Below are 18386 nucleotides of genomic sequence, written 5' to 3' on the forward strand. Positions count from 1 at the left end.
ATTTAAAATGAAAAGTTCAGCCAACCCTATGTTGGGTTCCAAGCACACCTTGCTTTCATATATTTAAATGTGTACTGTCACATTATTTTTAGAATAGTACTTGGCATTAAGCTGGCACAAGCATGATAAATAATAGTCTACATGAAGTTTCACATTTTCTTCTGAAAAATGTGATTAGGGGGAGGTAATTCAACTATAAGTTTTATGTTTTAAAAATAGGTATTGGTGGATAAATGCAACTTCACATTTTTAACTGTTGAATAGAAAGTGAATTTATTGTAGCTTAATTTCACTCTTATGTACCAGCACAAACATAACTCCATACGACACAATTTACAAGAAAAGTGTGCTAATAAAATACAGCTCTCATTATTAATATATAACTAGCATAAGGTAAAATGCCATCTTTACTAGATTTATAATTTGAGTACATAAATATTTAAAAGATCCCTTTAATTTTTTAAATTAATATTTGCTTTTCATTTGTTCAGGGAAACTCTTCAAATGACTCACATTGCTTTTGAAATGATAATATGCAGTTACATGTATTATTTAAATACTCATTCATGAGGTATATCTAGATTTTTTTTAAATTATGAAAATTAAAAGTATTTTTAGCCAGTAGAAAAAAACAGACCAGGAAGTAACAGAAAAACTAATTTAAAACTCTTAGTGACATCTTCTGAAGCATATAATAAAAATGATAACATTATGGAGACCTTCATATATGCCAGACAGTATTCTAGGATTTTTGGGCCTATTAGCCATTTAATACTATAATAATCACAATACCTGTAGGAAGTAGTTATTGCCTATTATTGACCTTATTTTGTGGATAACATTTGCCCTTGAATCTTCTCTTTCACTTATATACTTTATGCAATCCACTGGCAAATCCTATTGGCTCAAATTTCAAAATGCAACGCAGAATCCACCGGTTTCCTTCAAGTCAACTGCAACTATCCTCATCTAAGCCACTGTCATCTTCTTACCTGGATTACTGCAAAAGCCTCCTAATGTCCCTGCACCCAACTGTACCTCACTAAAGTCTATTCTCAACACAGCAACCAGAGCAATCCTTTTAAAATACAGATTATGTTGTGTCTCTTCTCCAAACCCTATAATAGCTTCTTATCTTATCCAGAGAAAACTCAAAGTCACTGCAATAACCTGCAAGGTCCCACTTCAGCAGTTTTACAACATGGTTGCATAATAGACTCAACTGAGAGGGCTTTGAACAAATATTGATGCCCGTATCCCACCCCAAGAGATTCTGATTTAACTCGTCAGGGGTGCAGCCTGGAACTTGGGATTGTTAAACACTCTAAATTAAACGATTATAATGTGCAGCCAAGTGTGAGACCATTTCCCTCCAAGGTCTGAGTCCCTTTCTGCTCCCTTGGACTCTCTGACTTAATCTTCTACCACCCTTCCCCTTAGGTACGCTCCTCTACCCAAAATGACAGGGTGACTACATATTTTATTATGCTAACTGCACAGTGAAAGGATCACTATTAATTATGAAGAGATGATGGGCACGAATCAGCACTGTCCTAGGCAGCAGGCAGACGGTGTTAGAGCATAAGGACTTAGTTTACAGTTCTGTGGGTATCAAATGCTCCCACTCAGGGCCTTGGCCCTTGCTGCTCTAACTCTGGAATCTATCCCCCAGGTGCCCACTCGGCTTGCTCCCTTACCTTTTCCCATCTTAACTCACCTGCTACTTTTCACGAGACCTTCCCTGACCACTAAATTCAATACTGAAACCTACTCTCACGCCCACCTCTATGCCCCTTGGCCTCTACGCCTCTGATGTACCACATATATTTTGCTCAATTCTTTATTTCTACTCCCATTAGATTTTTAATTTTAATTTTGTTCACTTTTGTATTCCAAACTAAAGAACATTGCCTTGTCCACTATATTCTATGAACGTATATTTGTGCAAAAAAAGAAGAATGAATGATTTACCAGTAGTTTGACATCGGGCAAGTTACCTAATTTGCTTTGCTTCAGTTTTCACATTGGTAAAATGGGGATAGTAGTAACACCTACCACGTGCCGCCTTCATAAGCACTGGGTGAGTTAATGCATGGGATTGGAATAATGCCTGACTCATAGAGAACACATAAATGTTATCTCTGTTAGTTAATTAAAGATATTCATCTTCATTTTTACTTTAGTCACAGATTCCTAGGCCCACACCTGGAAACTGTCATCTCTAAAACTGCCTCACTTCAGAAATTTTAAATGTCAGTCTAGTGTGTTAGTAAACTGTTTCTGATTGGTAGCATCTGCCAGTTTCTGTGGTGCAAGTACTCCCATCAAGACCAATTTCAAGCTACTAACAGTTTAACAAACAGCTCCCCAAATTTCCAGCTATTTAATAATCACCTCCTGCAAGCTGGTATGACCTGGCTCTGACAAACCATTGCCAATGTCCCACTTGCTGGCCACAGTCTTCTTTCCCTTCCATCCTCTCACCCTCACACACAACTATCCTTCCTCTTTTACACAATAAAGCCCCCAGCCCCGATTTATCTAGCCTGGATATCGCTAGATAAAGATTCCTTTGCCAGCACCCCAACTCCCCTGTGGGACCCTTGTTTTGCTGTTGTACCTGCTCTATAAACAATACTGTCTACTGTTTCCATTCTGACAGCTGGGGGTTGAGTGTTTCTGCAAAAATCCACAGAGGCATGCCCACCACGACCGGGACACGCTCATGCTCGCCAGCATCAGCTGATGTCAGCACGGCCGGTTAATTAATGTTACTTTCTCCATGACCAAGGGTGAGGTCATATCACTAAAAACCTTGGTAAAGACTTTTAGTTGCCCTTTCTAGGGCCCAGAAAAAAACCTGTTTCCTTGGAGTAGAACCTGCTCGTGATGATCCTGCTTTTTTGTTTCCATTCAGCTACTTTTTTTTTTTTTTTAACTTCAGCAATTACTCTGAACATTCACTTTAAATGAAAGTTTGTCCTCAGACTCCCACACACACACTGTCCTCCTACTTGAGGCAGAAATGAAACATCATCAGCTCTCACTTCTTTCGATTTAATACTTTCTGCTCATACATCTCTCTAGATCCACACAGAGTCCCTTCGGCCTTGGCAGGTGTGTGCAGGCCTCTGCTACTCAAGGTCAATTCTCCACCAGGGTCCTTGGTATGGTACCTTCCATCTCCTGAGATACTTTACCGTACCAATGTATTCTCTTTTGATTCCCTACCCCTCAGGGGATAAATTGTCTGAATTTTTTTCCATCTTAAAAGATTGTTGATTTTTCTTTTATTGTCTACTAGCATCTGATTTCTCTCGCCTTGCTATCTCACCCACTTCTTCCCTAAAAATGGTCTCCACCTACCAGGTCCCATTTATCTTTCACTCTCATTTTGCCTTCTGCAATGTGGCTTCTGTCTGAAATCAACCCATTAAAAGCGCCCTTATTGAGATCACTGAGGTCCCCTTAAGTGCTAAATCCCTTGGATGCTTTTCAGTTTCTGTCTTTCAAAATTTCTACTGCATTTGATACAACTGCTTATTTGCTCCTGCCTGAAATGCTCTATTCTTAGGTGCACTCCTCTCCCTCCTTGCTCCTCTCTGACATCTCATTCTTAGTTACCTTGGGGGATGCCACCCTGCTGCCACCTCAGGTTGACATGCCACAGAGTGAAAACCTTGCTCAACTCCTTTCCTTTTTCCCATTTCTTCCTGGGAAATGTCATGGTTTGGCTTTAATAACTATGTTTATGTTACTGACTCCCAGATCTTTAATTTTAGCAAAGATTTTTCCACTGAATTTCAGAATTATATTTCTAATTGCTGCCTGAACATTTTCGCTGCATGTTCCACAGGCGTCCCAACTGCAACACGACACAGATGAAAGTCATCATCGTCTCCCAGCTCCCAGCCCGTGCTCCCCGTCTGCATCTCCATTTCAGCGCAGCACCAGCTTCCACACGTGCTTTTTGCTCTCAAGCATCCTTTCCCGAGCATGTCCTGAGCTATGGTTTCCTTATGCAATCTGATCTTGTCTGCTTTTGTCTTAATTAATTTCTCCCTTCCTATATTTGTTATTTATGGGTGACACTCATTGTTTGCTCATGTGATTGTGCTTTGTAAATAATGTATGTGTGTCTTTTCTCTCATGTCAAAGGATTTGAGTGGGAGCAGGAGGCTGTAGCATGAACATAATATACCATCTTGAACTAAAAACAGTGGCATTATATTTTTGAATAACTGAATTTTATAATATGATAAACAAATCCACATTCGACGAATGTTATAAAAGGAATACTCTTTTATAGTTGACATATGATATCTCAAAGTTTCAAAATATTTTAGGACTATTTTTATAACTGATTGCTAGTTAACTTTGTTATTAAAATGGAAGTTAAAAGATTTAGGGACAAGCAGTTGTTAGAGAAGTGTCACAAAAGGTGTTTATGAAATACGTATGTATAGAGGAGAAAAACCAACCAGGGATGGTGGTCAACATTATACTTAATTCACACTAGGAATTAAGTGCAATTGGAAAAGTTAGAAAAATCTGCATATCAGTGAGGTCATATTTTCCAGGCAGCCAGCCTGATATTCCACTTAATTTTAAAATGAAAAGCAAACACATGGTGACATCCCCACCCACACCCCTTCACACACATGCACTTGCATGCACGCGCACACACACACAATTGCTCACAAACATGCACATTTATTCATACAATAAATGTCTGCAGGAATGTCCACACGGATCCCAAACAGTGTAAGAATTATGAATCCACTGCAATATCACACACAGACAGTCACCGCCACTGGCCTGGGTTGAAATCTTGTACTTAGTGTTGCTACCACTCCTTTTCAAACAGTGTGGGGGACCAGAGGGAAATCTCTTCTGCCTCCGGCAAGCAGAGGGTGCTACTAGGGAGCCACAGATGCCTTCCCGCTACACAGGGCACTTAGCCAGCTCCTTCTTCTTGTTCACAGAAGCTGCGATGATCACATTCTACAGCAGGAGTTTGAAAAATGACTTCGCTTTTGAGAATGCGTGGGATATATATATTTTATTTCTGCTTGCCATGGGGATTGAGTGTCTGCTATTGACATAAAGTTTATAAAGCACTTTGAGGCTCTGGGATAAAAGAGATGATTACAAAGAAGTATAAGAATATTAAAAAAGGTCAAAAAGAGACTATTTGGCCCTATTTCCCAACTCATTTTTATTTTAATAGAAATTCTATGTGCAGAGAAGACACATAGAAGGGAGATGGCAGTGAACTTATAAGAAGAAGTAGTAAGTAATTTAATAAAAAGGTAGAATTCATGCTGTATGAGAACATGGCATTTTGAGTCAAAGACTTAAGTTTGACTCCTCACAGTCTAACATTTACAACGTGTCAGACATTTTTCTATAAACTTTACAATAATCAACTAATATATCCTTATAACACTTGTATGAGGTAGAGACTGTTAATATTCCTATTTTAGAGATGGGCAAAGAGAGGCACAGAGAAGTTAGTCACTTGCTTAAGTCACAAGGTCACACAGCCAGCAAGTGGCAGAGCCAAGATGAGCTGAGAAATATGTTAAAGTTCTGATAGTGGTAGTAATGGTAGCCACCACCAATTGGAAATATTTACTTTCCCAGACTCTATGATGTCTTACATGGTGCATAAGAGCTGAAAAGTATTAGGTTTTAAATTTTAAATCATGAAATATACCACTCATAAATATGTAGTAGAATGTTTATGAGTAAATATTTCATTTATAACATATTATCTTTTCTTTAGAACATATTCTAATTGATTCATGATTTGGCAGGGTAAAAAGTGTATCTGAAGCTAATATTTCTCTCTTAATTTGCTTGTGGCAGTCATTTGATCCAATTTCCAGTAGCAATTTGAGACTGGGTATGTGCTACATTACTTGCCTTTATATTCAGCTCTAGGATATAGCTGATCCAAACATAAAAACTTCTTCCAAACATCATTATGTAATAATATCTATCTGGTAAAAATGAGTTTTTGAATAAATATAATGAAAGGACATAAGTATATCTGCATTTCAAGTACCACAGACGATCCTGATAAATTATTCTAAAATAATTTGGCCCCTTTATGGGACAAATGAATACAAGATATAAAGTTATTTTATAGCTGAGAATGGCTTCAGAAAAAACAAATAGCTCACGTCCCCACACACCTATGAATTTCATTTTGCGTCATGTGAGGAGTACTGCTCCTTGATAACTTGACGATTTTGCCGAATTCAGCTTCTGGCATTCAATCTGGACATCCAGTCACAGAATAAATGTGTCATCTCTGCTAATACTGAGAGCAGTTGAAAGAATGGGGCATGGAATCAAGAAAGAAATAGATAAAAATGAGATCAAGAGGAAAAGGTGAGGTATACACAGAACGTGTCCAAATAACATGGACAAGTGAAGAAGCCGTGCTTGCGACTGTTTAGTCTCATGAAAATAAAGAAGAAAAATAACAGCGCATTTCAGGTAGCCAAAGCGCAGGAGGTTTACAGGCTAGGAAAGTGGCCATGTCTCTGTACATGGGCGTGCTTTGAAGAACACAGTGACAGTCACATGTAACCTCTGCTGTGGGTGAAAATGTTTCCTCTAGGGATTATATTTTTCATATTCCTTTTTTTTGTTGTTGTTGCTATTAAGGAACATTTTTTGTTGCATATGATGGCGTTTGAAACATTACAGATATTATGAACACACTTTAAAATGTAGCTTCATAGAGCCGTCTCGGCTCCGTTACCCTGTTCCGCTACGGGCACCCCGAACTTGATCAGGCTTCACAGACGCCGCTTTTTACAGATTGAAGTGCGTGGCAACCCTTCGACGAGCGGGTCTATCGGCTCCATTTTCCCAGCAGCATTTGCTCACTTCGTGTCTCTGTGTCACATATTGGTAATTCTTGCAATATTTCAAACATTTTCATTATTATTATATTTCTTATGGTGATCTGTGATCAGTGAGCTTTGATGTCACTACTATAACTGTTTTGGGGTGTCGTGATGAGCAAACTTAACCAATAAATGCTGTGTGTGTTCCCACTGCTCCTTTGACCAGCTGTTCCCCTGTCTCTCTGTCTCTCTCTCTGTCTCTCTCTCTCCTTGGGCCTCCCTATCCCTTTCGACACAAGAATATTAGAATTAGGCCAATCAGTAACCCTCCGATGGCCTCGTCAGTGTTCAAGTGAAAGGAAGAGTCATGCGTCTCTCACTTAAAAGCTAGAAACGATTAGGCTTAGTGAGGAAGGCATGTCAAAGGCAGAGACAGGCGGAAAGCCAGGCCTCTTGTGCCAGTTATACAGGCTGTGAATACAAAGGGAAAGCTCTTGAAGGAAATGAAATGTGCTCCTCCGGTGAACACACCAATAAGGAGAAAGCGAAACGGCCTTACTGCTGACATGGAGACGTGCTAGTGGGCTGGGCGAAAGACCAAAGCAGCCACAGCAGTCCCTTAACCAAAGCCTAACCCCGGGCAAGGCTCTGACTGTCTTCAGTTCTCCGAAGGCTGAGAGAGGCGAGGGAGCCACAGAAGGTAAGTTTGAAGCTAGCAGAGGACGGTTCATGAGGTTTAAGGAAAGAAGCTGTCTCCACAACATGTAAGCGCAGGTGAAGCAGGGAGTACTGAGGCAGCGAGTCTGCAGGTTATGGAGACAATCTAGCCAAGATGCTTAATGAAGGTGCCACACTAGACAACAGATGGCCTTCTACAACTTTCATAGCTAGAGAGAAGCCATGCCTGTCTTCACAGCATCGAAGGACAGGCTGACTCTCTTGTAGGGGCTGATGCGCTGGCCACTTCAAGTTGAAGCCAGCGCTCATTTGCCATGCCACAAACCCTACGGTCCTTAAGACGGTAGATTTAGCATTAATTATGCTAAATCCACCCTGACTGTGCTTTATAAATGGAACAGCAAAGCCTGGAAGAGAGCACATCTGTTTACAACATGGCTTACTGAATATTTTAAGCCCACTGTGGAGACCTGCTGCTCAGAAAAAAAAGATCTCATTTAAAATATTACTGTTCATTGACAATATACAGGATCACCCAAGAGCTCTGATGAAGATGTATAATGAGATTAATGTTGTTTTCATGCCTGCTAACACAACATCCATTCTGTAGTTTGAACCACTCATGGTTCAAAAAGTCATTGTGGGTTTCAAGTCTTATTATTTAAGAAACACATTTCATATGGCTATAGCTGCCATAGCTAGTGATTACTATGATATATATGGGAAAAGTCAATTGAAAACCTTCTGGAAAGGACTCACCATTCCAGGTGCCATTAAGATCACTCATGATTCATGGGAAGACATCGAAATATCAACATTAATAGGGATTCGGAAGAAGTTTATTACAACCCTCGTGGATGACTTTGAGGGGTTCAAGACTTCAGCAGAGACAGTTACTGCAGATGTGGTGGAAACAGCAAGGGAACAGCAAGGGAACTAGAATCAGAAGTGGAGACGGAAGATGTGACTGGATTGCTGGAATCTCATGATAAAACTTTTATAAATGCATGAGGAGTTCCTCTTTATGGATGAGCAAAGAAGGTGGTTTCTTGAGATGGAATCTACTCCAGGTGAAGGTTCTGTGAAGATTGTTGAAATGACAACAAAGGATTTAAAATAGTACATAAACTTAGTTGGTGAAGCAGTGGCAGGGTTTGAGAGGACTGACTCCAGTTTTGAAAGAAGTTCTACTGTGGGTAAAATGCTATCAAACAGCATTGTACGCTACAGAGAAATCATTTGTGAAAGGAAGAGTCAATCGATGTGACAGACTTTATTGCTGTGTTATTTTAAGAAACTGCCACAGTCATCCCAACCTACAGAAACCACCACCCTGACCAGTCAGCAGCCATCAACATCGGGGCAAGTCCTTCTACCAGCAAAAAGATTATGACTCTGAAGGCATGTACATTGTTTTTATAAACATATATTGCCTACTAAATAGACTGCAGTATAGTGTAAACATAACTTTTATATGCACTCAGAAACAAAAAAATTTCGTGTGATTTCCTTTATTGCGATATATGCTTTATTGTGATGATCTGGAACCGAATCCACAATACCTCTGAGGTATGCATATAGATAAAACAAACAATTTTTGTTGTTGTTAATCCTCACATGAGGATATTTTTCCCCCATTGATTTTTAGAGAGAGTAGAAGGGAGGGAGGGAAAGAGAGAAAGAGAGAAACATGAATATGAGAGACACACCGCTTGCTTGCCTCCTGCACACCCCCTGACTGGGGAGGGGATGTACCATGCAGCCCACCTACGTCTCTTTGACCAGGAATGGAACCTGCGATTTTTTTACATACCATACTGTTAAGGAACAGTTACTTTAAAAGAGTACTTAAAATTTTTTTTGTACTAGAACTAATCTCTGCTGTTCTCTTATTTCTTTTCATTTTGCTTTCTGAATAGTTGTCCAAATGAAATTGAGAGGGACAAAGTTGATTAAACCAGTTTTCTGATATCAATTCAATTCATTATTGATCAATATACATCAATTTAAGGGGTTCAGCATTAAGTAGTTAAATGTGATAAAGCAAAATGAATGGCTGTGTGAAGTAACTGAGTTTCATTTAATCTCTTTCTTTATAACATTATTTCAAATATATGTATATTAACATGGCAAGTGAATTTATAAGAGAAATCAATTATATTATTACATGTATATGCCGCCCCCTTAGTAACACTCTAATATATCACAGTATCAGAGAAATGCACCCTAGAGAAAATGCTGCTGTTCTTCACAGAAAAATCCATGAGTCACATGATGCAACAATTAATTGATGATAAATGATTTAAATCTAGAACTCAGAATAGCTTACTTAAATGCCATCAGAAAAAAAATACCTCACCCGCAAAAAGGAGTCTAGGGATCCATTCTCCATATATTCCACCACAATCATAACTGGTCGGCCTGCAAACAGAGCAAGGGAACACACAGGATTAGAGCAATTACAGAAACAGGAGCTGCAGTTAGAGATTTCCAGCTGTGGCAGCTAAATTATTTGTTTTTTATTGATAGGAATTTCACTTTCCAGCGTGCTTCTGTGAAAGTACTCATACTATACATAGATATCTCTCCATTTCTTTATAGCATTATTTCTTTTGAGTTCATAAAAAGAACACAAATTACAAAGGAATTAAGCACTTCCTTTTCTAGAGCCCCGCGATCGCTGGTTTGTTTAGATGATGTTCTTTCTGTCCTGAGCTTTTCCTTAAAAGAAGCTGAAGTCAGGGTTTAAACATTTACTGTAGCTGCTTTGCCAGTAGTGGAACAACTTCCAGACTGGTGCAGTAATTACGGCTGAATCACATCGGACTGAGCATTTCCGAAATATTCCTCAGGCAAAGCAGAAAAGAGAAATTCATAAATTCTCTCTAAGAAATGATACACCATCGGTCATAGTCTGCTTTTAAGGGCTTTTAAGTAGAAAAATGTCAGTAGATTGATGAATGCTACCAAGTTGGTGGGATCTGTAATAATTCTTGATCAACTCTTTATTGGACACAGATTAGATCAACGGAACAATGAAGGCCGCATATGAAACATAAGTAACTCTGATTTCATAGTCTAGTGCAGAAGCTAAAATCAGAAACTGAACATCATTTCTTTTTTATCATATCTATTTGCAATTGTTACAGTTCCTAATACCTCTTTTAGGAAACATATTTGACATAAGTAACTTTGGTTTGTTTCAAAGGAAAGAATCTATTTGTTCTGCTCAATTTCCCAAGTTTAAAAGATAAACTCATTTCAGATGAAGGGAGAATGTTATTTATCTGAAACAAACATGTACGACATATTTCCTTTTTACTTCTATATTTCTTGCTTCTCGTTGGAATTTTTAGCAATTTCATCTGCACTGTGCCCAGAGTCTTTCCTCATGAGTACAAAGATCTGGGAAGAAATTATGTGTACCGATCATGGAAATATTAGGTCTCATGTTGTAATTCATGCCCCTTTTATGAAGTCAAAGGCTTGTGGGTTAGAAAGGGTGACGGTAACAAATTAGTACAATGTCAGCAAATGCTAGATTTTTACAGTTGAATCTATATTTTAAAGAAAGATGTGCTAAAGGTTAAATGTAATAATAAAGTTTCCAATTTATCATGCATAGAATGAGAACCCAAAGAAGACATCCATTTTGTTGGATCTCTATAATGTTCCTTAAAGCCATTAATTTCACCCACATACAGATAAAGAACTTTATCAGAAAATATTGAGGTCAAAGGAACTGTCAGCACTATTGCAGGCAGTGACCCAGAAAATCAGGTTTTAAATCTGAAAGTTTGTTATGAAATCTTTTATTTGGCCATTGGTTTCAAAGAACTCAAGAGATTAGGAGCCTGATGCAAACACTTGGTTAGCAAGGTAGGGAAAAATAAAAGGTCATCTTAATACTTAAATATAAAAATTCTGTGACCAATATTCCAGTTTGATGTATAAAGGAGTATGCATGTTGAGGGAAAATGCTGAGTTACTACAATGACTACCTGGGTTCTTCTGCCCGGAGTCACAACTTTTCAATCTACCTTGACCACTGCTGCTACTGAAACACATTTAATTTTTTAAACATGTTACTTTACAAATATTTATCATCTCCTTAGGAATGTCAGCCTTACTAGAATAGAAAGAGCTTGCCAGCCCTTCACTTACACTGATACATACTATCCATATCCCTGTTACACAGACGAGGAGGTGGAGGGTAGCACGTTGAGCGCCTTGCCCGAGCCGAGCAGCGGGTAAGCGGTGGTGCCAGGCCGCCGCCTCGGAGCCCGCGCCTCCCTCTGGGCCTGGGGCCTCTCGGGCGCTCCTCACAGAGCACAGCTCTGCCCTGAGGCCCTGCTAAGCCCACTCTCCTCGCTCCCAGCCAGCCTTGTCGCTTCCTGAGCCATCACTGTCATTCTCGCCTGCACTTGTTCATTCCTGTCTCTCTCTGCCGTCCCTGTCGGGGGTCCCCTGCCAGGAGAACCCCCAACTCGCTCTCTCCCTACCAAGCTCCCCGGGGGCACAGCTCCCCGAATGGAGAGTGCGCCTGCTCCTTGAGTGTCCCACAGGGACGCCTCCCGCAGTCGCATTCCCATCACACCTTTGTCTGCTTCGTGCCAGGCTGCTGTCCTTCATCCTCCCATAGCTGGCTTGGGGCCCTGGTCCCGGGTCTCAGGGCCGCTCCGTGTGGCCGGGCGGAGCAGGTGCTTCAGGGAAACACGCTGAGTTCCTCAGCAGTTCCATGGGTCCCGAGAGCAGCCTGAGGCCTTTCAGCAAGACCCTGATCTACATGAATACAAAGTACTTTGAAAGTAGTTCTCTCTAATAACTCCTAGGGAGATACTTGATGCAACCCTAAAATTCATCAGTGACCAGTTTAATCTTCTCGTTAAAGATAATAAAGAGTCGGACGGAGACTCCCTAGGTTTCTTACGAATTAGAAGTTTCACACCTGAACTCCCTATCTTTGTATTTTGTCCAATAGCATCAACCAGAGCAGCTGTCATTGAACTAAGGCGCTGTTTTTTAGAACATTGCTGGTGTTTCCCAGTGGTTTTCCATAGGGAAGTTAGATACACTACGAAGGTTGCAAGCAACTTCACAGTTCATGATTACATTTTATAGTCAAGAAAACAGGTAAGTCGAAGGGAAATTAAGGAAGTTACGACAGTACTCTTCAAATTCCTGATTAGGTGAGAGAAGTCATCGGTAGCAGTGCTTCTTGTGTCTTATTTTTTAATATGTAAAAGTTATATATTGCACTATTGCTCTTGGAAAATGTATTTGGAGGTGATTAATCCTCATTTTACATTTTCAAAATATTTCACTTTATTTCCTTTTTTTTTTTTTACAATTTTAACCACTTACTCCAAGTGCCTAGCATCACTGAATTAACTTGATATTTGCATTGTACTGAAATCAATGGACAGACTCCAGATTCTTGAATCAGTCAAGTCTCCAAATCCACAGATCCTTTTTTGAAGCCTCATCAGTTTGATTTAAGAGATTTTCAAAAATATTTCTACAAGTCACACAAAAAGTGAATTTCCTTGGTGTTTCTTCATAAATAGCCCAGAAAAGGTTACAGATATTTTAAACTGCATTGGAACTGAGGTCCTGCAACAAATCACGTATTGATATCTGAACACAGTGGATCGTAAGATCCCATGTCATTTTTTTCTGTTGTGAAGACCAATTGTTTTAATTGGAACTTTTATGAACTATTGACTAATAAATATTTTCAAATTGGCGGCTTCCTAATACTTAAGATGAATTGTAGGTGGTGTTAAGAAACCATGTGATGAAGAGACTATACTTGTGCTATTGTTACAGAAAACAAAAGAAAGGCATTCTTTAAATCTAGGGGAAAATACTTTCCAAGTGAAATATTTTTTTCTTTTTTGCTTCAGTGATGATTTATGAAAGAAGGGGATTATAGAGATTTAACATTTTCATAGAAGTAATGAGTTTGTGCTGAACGTAGTGTTCTGTATCAGTTTGGCAATTTCTAATGTGCAGTCAGTAATGTAAAGAATCAAAACAAAACTCAACAATCCCAAAACTCTATTTCAGATTTAAATCAATTCTAGTTTATTTAACATTATATCATGTCTACATTTTGTCTACCAGATAATAAAATTTGCATTCGTATCTTGGATTGACAGGTTGCCCGTGTTCCCTGCCCCCTGGTTGCAGTTCAGTACTTTTAAAGCCAGTTATTTGATCTATTTCTACCTCCCGTTTCTGCCGTAGAGAGAGAAAATTATAATCTCAGATGGATTTGATAATAAATGAAATGATTTTCTTACTCCTCTAAGGCATTCAAAAGATATATGTGATGTATATTTGAACATTGTAATATATTAGACAATTACTTTTATTCACAAGATAAGTGCTAAAACTGGGAAATTGTTTTCTCTTATACTATTGCCTGGTGATTATCAGATCATGTCCCAAACAAGCCTTATCCTCAGTGAGTTCAGTGCAAACTTTTAATATTTCTCCAGAAGTTTCTTTTCCTCCCATATTCCTGTTTTGATTAAAACATTACCATCCATCTAGTTACCCAAGTTTGAAACCCTATTGTAATATTGAACTTCTCACTTTAGTAAACTCCTGTTAGTCCAGAAGTTAAGTTGTGCTGATTCCATAGAAAATCATCACTGCCCTGATTCTGACATTTTTTGTGTGTGTGCTTAACTTATTGCAAAAATCATTTACTAGTTTTTCTTGCTAATGCTTGTACGACGATTATTTTGAACATTCAGTGATATATCAAATATTATATTTTTGAATGCCTACCTACTATGTATCATTTCTGGTTTCTGGAGAAACATCCTCAATCAATACAAAATCCCTGCTCTCATACAGTGCATGGTGGAAAGAGAGATAAAAATAAGAAAACAGCTTATTTTTAGAGGGTTAATGTCCCACCCTCCTTTAAAGACAGTTTTATTTATTGTATTGTTTGTTGCAGGATCAAAGTCAAGGGCTTGGCAATTAGGTTCCTTCACAATCTCTCCTTTATCTTTGCTTCTAGTGTCATCTTTCATGTCCCCCAGTTCCCCTAACTCCTGTTTTTCCAGTTCTCTAGGTAACTCATGATTCCCTAAGCATGGCTTTATGTGCCGCCTCCTCACCGTCTCCACCTGGTAAGATCACACACTTTAAAAAAAGAGCGCAGCTTCAATACCACCTCCATCACCAATTCTCCCACGAACACTTGCCCATTTGCAAACACTCAACTGTTTACTTTCTCCTTCCTTTACATCTTAACCACACGATTTTATGAAGCTTGTGGCGTGGTGTTAAGGTTAACTAGGTGGGTGTCTGCCTCCCACTCTGAAATGCAGTTGGGGTCGGACTTGGGCCTAATTCTTGGTAAGTTCACTATTGAGCACAAGAACTAGTCCCAAGAGTAGGTACTCAATTATATTCTTTTGAATGAAATGCAGAAGAAACACACACATAAAGGTGTTCTCTAAGGATAATTCTAGACCAAGAAAGAGGTGCTGAAGTAACTGAGTGACAAATGAATATATCCGAAATTATTTGCATTGTAAAATAGGTGGTTTTGGAGAAAAAGCAGAATTAAAATTTCAGCTCTGATACCTATTAGATGCATGATCTGGGCCAGCTCTTTTAGCTCCCTCAGTTTCTGCATCTATAAAATGAAGATACGTATGATTTTCAAAGGCTTAGTGAGAAAGCATGCGGTTAGTGAAGTGTCTGGCAGTAGTTGGCACTCAAAAGTGTTTGTACGTTCACTTTCTTTCCCTTGTGTGCATAATTATCTGCTTCCCTCTTTTTATTATATTTGTTTACTCTGCAGCAAAAGATAGTTTCTAAAAATGGATCATTTCTATGCTGTACCGTAGTATGGTATGGACATGAACTTTCTTTTATATCCTATAGCAAAGTAAAAGTGACTGCTAGTTATATTTTATACGATACAGTAAATCCCAGGTTTTAGCACTGCAATTCTCACGTCCCAGACAAATTGGGGTGGCCGGCCACCTTATTCCTTGTGTGCTCAGCAGAGTGGGGTTAGAAGTTGTGGGATTAGAGTGAGATGGGAAGCTATGGAAGACTTTTTCACTTCGGGCCAGTGAACTTACATAATTATCGTCTCACTGCCTCAGTCTCCCCATTTGTAGGCTATATAGTCCTGCTTTGTATACTGGTAATATTGCATGTTATTACATAATAACATGAGGTGAATTAACACCTCCTTCATTGCCTGAGGTATGAGATGAAATGAAATGGGATGTATTTAAAATACAGGGAATACTTCCTGATACTAAATTGTAAATCACCCAATAGCAGCCTAAAGAATGAATGGATACATGGGAATATTGTTTATATTTCATGACTAGACAGATGTTTATCCTAAACTAGAAAGTTGCTTTCAGAGTTAAAAAGGTTCATTACTAAAAATGACTAAGGTCAATATGTTTAGGAGCTTTCCTGATGCTCTTAAAGGTCATTTTAAATCCCAAAACCTGAAATCAACAGGTTTGAAGTTGCTTTAATGAACAAGATGGTTTCTCCTAGAGTAAAATAATCAAAATGCATATTTTATTACTATAAATAACATAATACATAGTTTTTTAGGAATAGCATTTAGAGGAAGTAGATTCTTATTTCTAACAAGCTATGCTGTACTCCATGTACAGATTTGTTCCTGTAACAACAGGTCTTGTGGTGAATCTGGAATTGATTTAACCTTAGAGCTATTGGAAGCCCCTAAATCTGTATAACTATGTTGACTTGATTCTCTTAATTTATTTTGCTTTTTTAAATTTAGAGGTTATTCCAATGTCCTTGGAGAAATGCTGAAGAATAAATTATTTTATTTGGTGATAAAACAGCTGAGCAGGAATTGAGAGGAGTGATCTGCTTTATGAAAGCGCTAGCGCTTCTTAATCTAGATTTGTTCTAGAGCAAATAGAAGGTGTGAGGGTAAAGAAAAGCAATTTTCCTGCCAGTTCCAGACAGCAGTGGCATACCCTCTGCATCCACTGCTGCAGTAATACTCAGTACTGTCTTTCTTTCTACTGAAAATACCATCTGGGCTAAAGATTTCTTCTTAATTAGAAGTGTCTCACTGACAAAGACAGTCATTGCCAAAGATGACTCCTGTTAGAATGTGTCTTGACTATAAGACACTAACCACACTGCAAAATTCTAAATAACATACGCATTTTAAAAAATGTCTTTCTTGATTTTGTATTACATCTATATTTATAAAAGTAATAAAATGATAATGATAAAATTAAAAACATTTTAAAATTATTTGATTTATGACTTTTTGCTTCCCAATTATTATAGAAGATATAATTGATTTATATGTAATAATCGATAGTTTAATCACCATTAGGTGATAGTGAACAAAACACATCAGAGACTTCTCAGGACTTGAAAAACTATACCATATCTAAGTTCAAAACCAAGTTAAACTTGTGTCAAATAAATAATTTTAGGCTGCCTTTGTTCCTGATTTCTTCCTGTGAAAACCTTTTGTGTAGATAATTTAAAAATAGAAACATTTAAATCAGCATAGGCGTAATAATAACTGACTTTAAAAAACCAAGTTCTTCAATGTGCTAGGCTCGGTTCTAACTCATTTAGTTCTCATACCACCCCGTGGTGAGTATAATTACTAGTTCAATTTAACAGATAAGATTGCCGATGTACTGAGCGTTCAAACAACTTGTCCAGACACACAGTGGGCAGTGGGCAGAGCGGGGGCTTGAACCCAGGCGCTCTGGCTTGAGTCTGAGTGCTTGGCCAACTTGCTATCCCCCAAGTAATGCTTGGGTCTCCATTAGTAATCTGGAGAACATGAAGTATTACCCTACATCTCACTGCCTCAACTTAAAAATGCATCCTGGAAAGGCATTATGGACTGGGCATGGTGCTGCTCCCAGATATGTTTTGTCCTTGGGAAGTTCTAGGATCTTAAAGATCCATAAAACCCTATAGTATTCTCCATAAACAGGAAATATGTGCTAAGGAAATTTGCTTCCCCCATCTCTCAGCATCAGCTTATGATAATGATTTTAAGTTTCCTTTACAAATCAATTTATTTTAAATTTTCTTAATATTTATATATGGATTAAAAGGACAGAATTTACCAGTTGAAATTTCAGTTGTAAAAGGCACACATGAGAACATTCAGAAGTAGTATGTGATATGTTTCTGTAAAACCTCTGGAAAAGACACTAGAAAAACTATTAAAATATCCTAATTTTTAAAAAAAATTAATTTTCAGAGAGAGAGAGAGAAACATCAATCTGTGCATTCATTGGTTGGTTGTTGTATGTGCCCTGATCAGTCTCAAACCCGCAAGCTTGTTGTCCCAGGACACAGCTCTAACCAACTGAGCCACCTGGCCAAGGCCCACATCCTGAATATTTAAGAAGAGTTCTGAAACCTTTGGAGAAAGTAAAAGTATCATCACTTTCCAAAAGTGTTTCAAATGCTCTGTGCTTTTAGCTTCAAAAGTGTCTTATGGCCCTGGCCAGTGCCTCAGTGGTTAGAGCATTGGCCCAGGGACCAAAGGGTCTCGGATTTGATTCCCAGTTAAGGGCACGTACTTTGGTTTCAGGCTGGATCCCTGGCCCCCGTTGGGGTTGGGGCGAGTGTGGGAAGCAACCAACTGATGTGTCTCTCACATCAATGTTTCTCTCTCTCTCTCCCTCTCTCTCTCTCCCTTCCACTCACTCTGAAAAGCAATGGAAAAAATATCTCCCGGTGAGGATTAAAAAAAAAAAGTGTCTTATGGTCCCACGGACACAGACAATAGTGTGGAGAAGGCCTGGGGGTGTGCAGGGGGTGGGGGAGGGG

At 38.8% G+C, this 18386-nt stretch overlaps 1 protein-coding gene across 1 annotated transcript in view; it reads right to left on the reverse strand.

Annotated features, from left to right (window-relative positions):
• Positions 1–18386, reverse strand: part of EPHA6 (EPH receptor A6) — a gene marked incomplete at its 5' end in the record, with an annotated part of 762908 nt that overhangs the window by 119818 nt on the left and 624704 nt on the right. The window contains one exon of the mRNA XM_081138997.1: positions 9901–9962. Within this exon, the coding sequence (XP_080995123.1) occupies positions 9901–9962 (62 nt within the window). The remainder of the gene's footprint in view (positions 1–9900; positions 9963–18386) is intronic.

The sequence above is a fragment of the Miniopterus schreibersii genome, assembly GCF_964146895.1.
Source record: "Miniopterus schreibersii genome assembly, chromosome: 5".
NCBI lineage: Eukaryota > Metazoa > Chordata > Mammalia > Chiroptera > Miniopteridae > Miniopterus > Miniopterus schreibersii.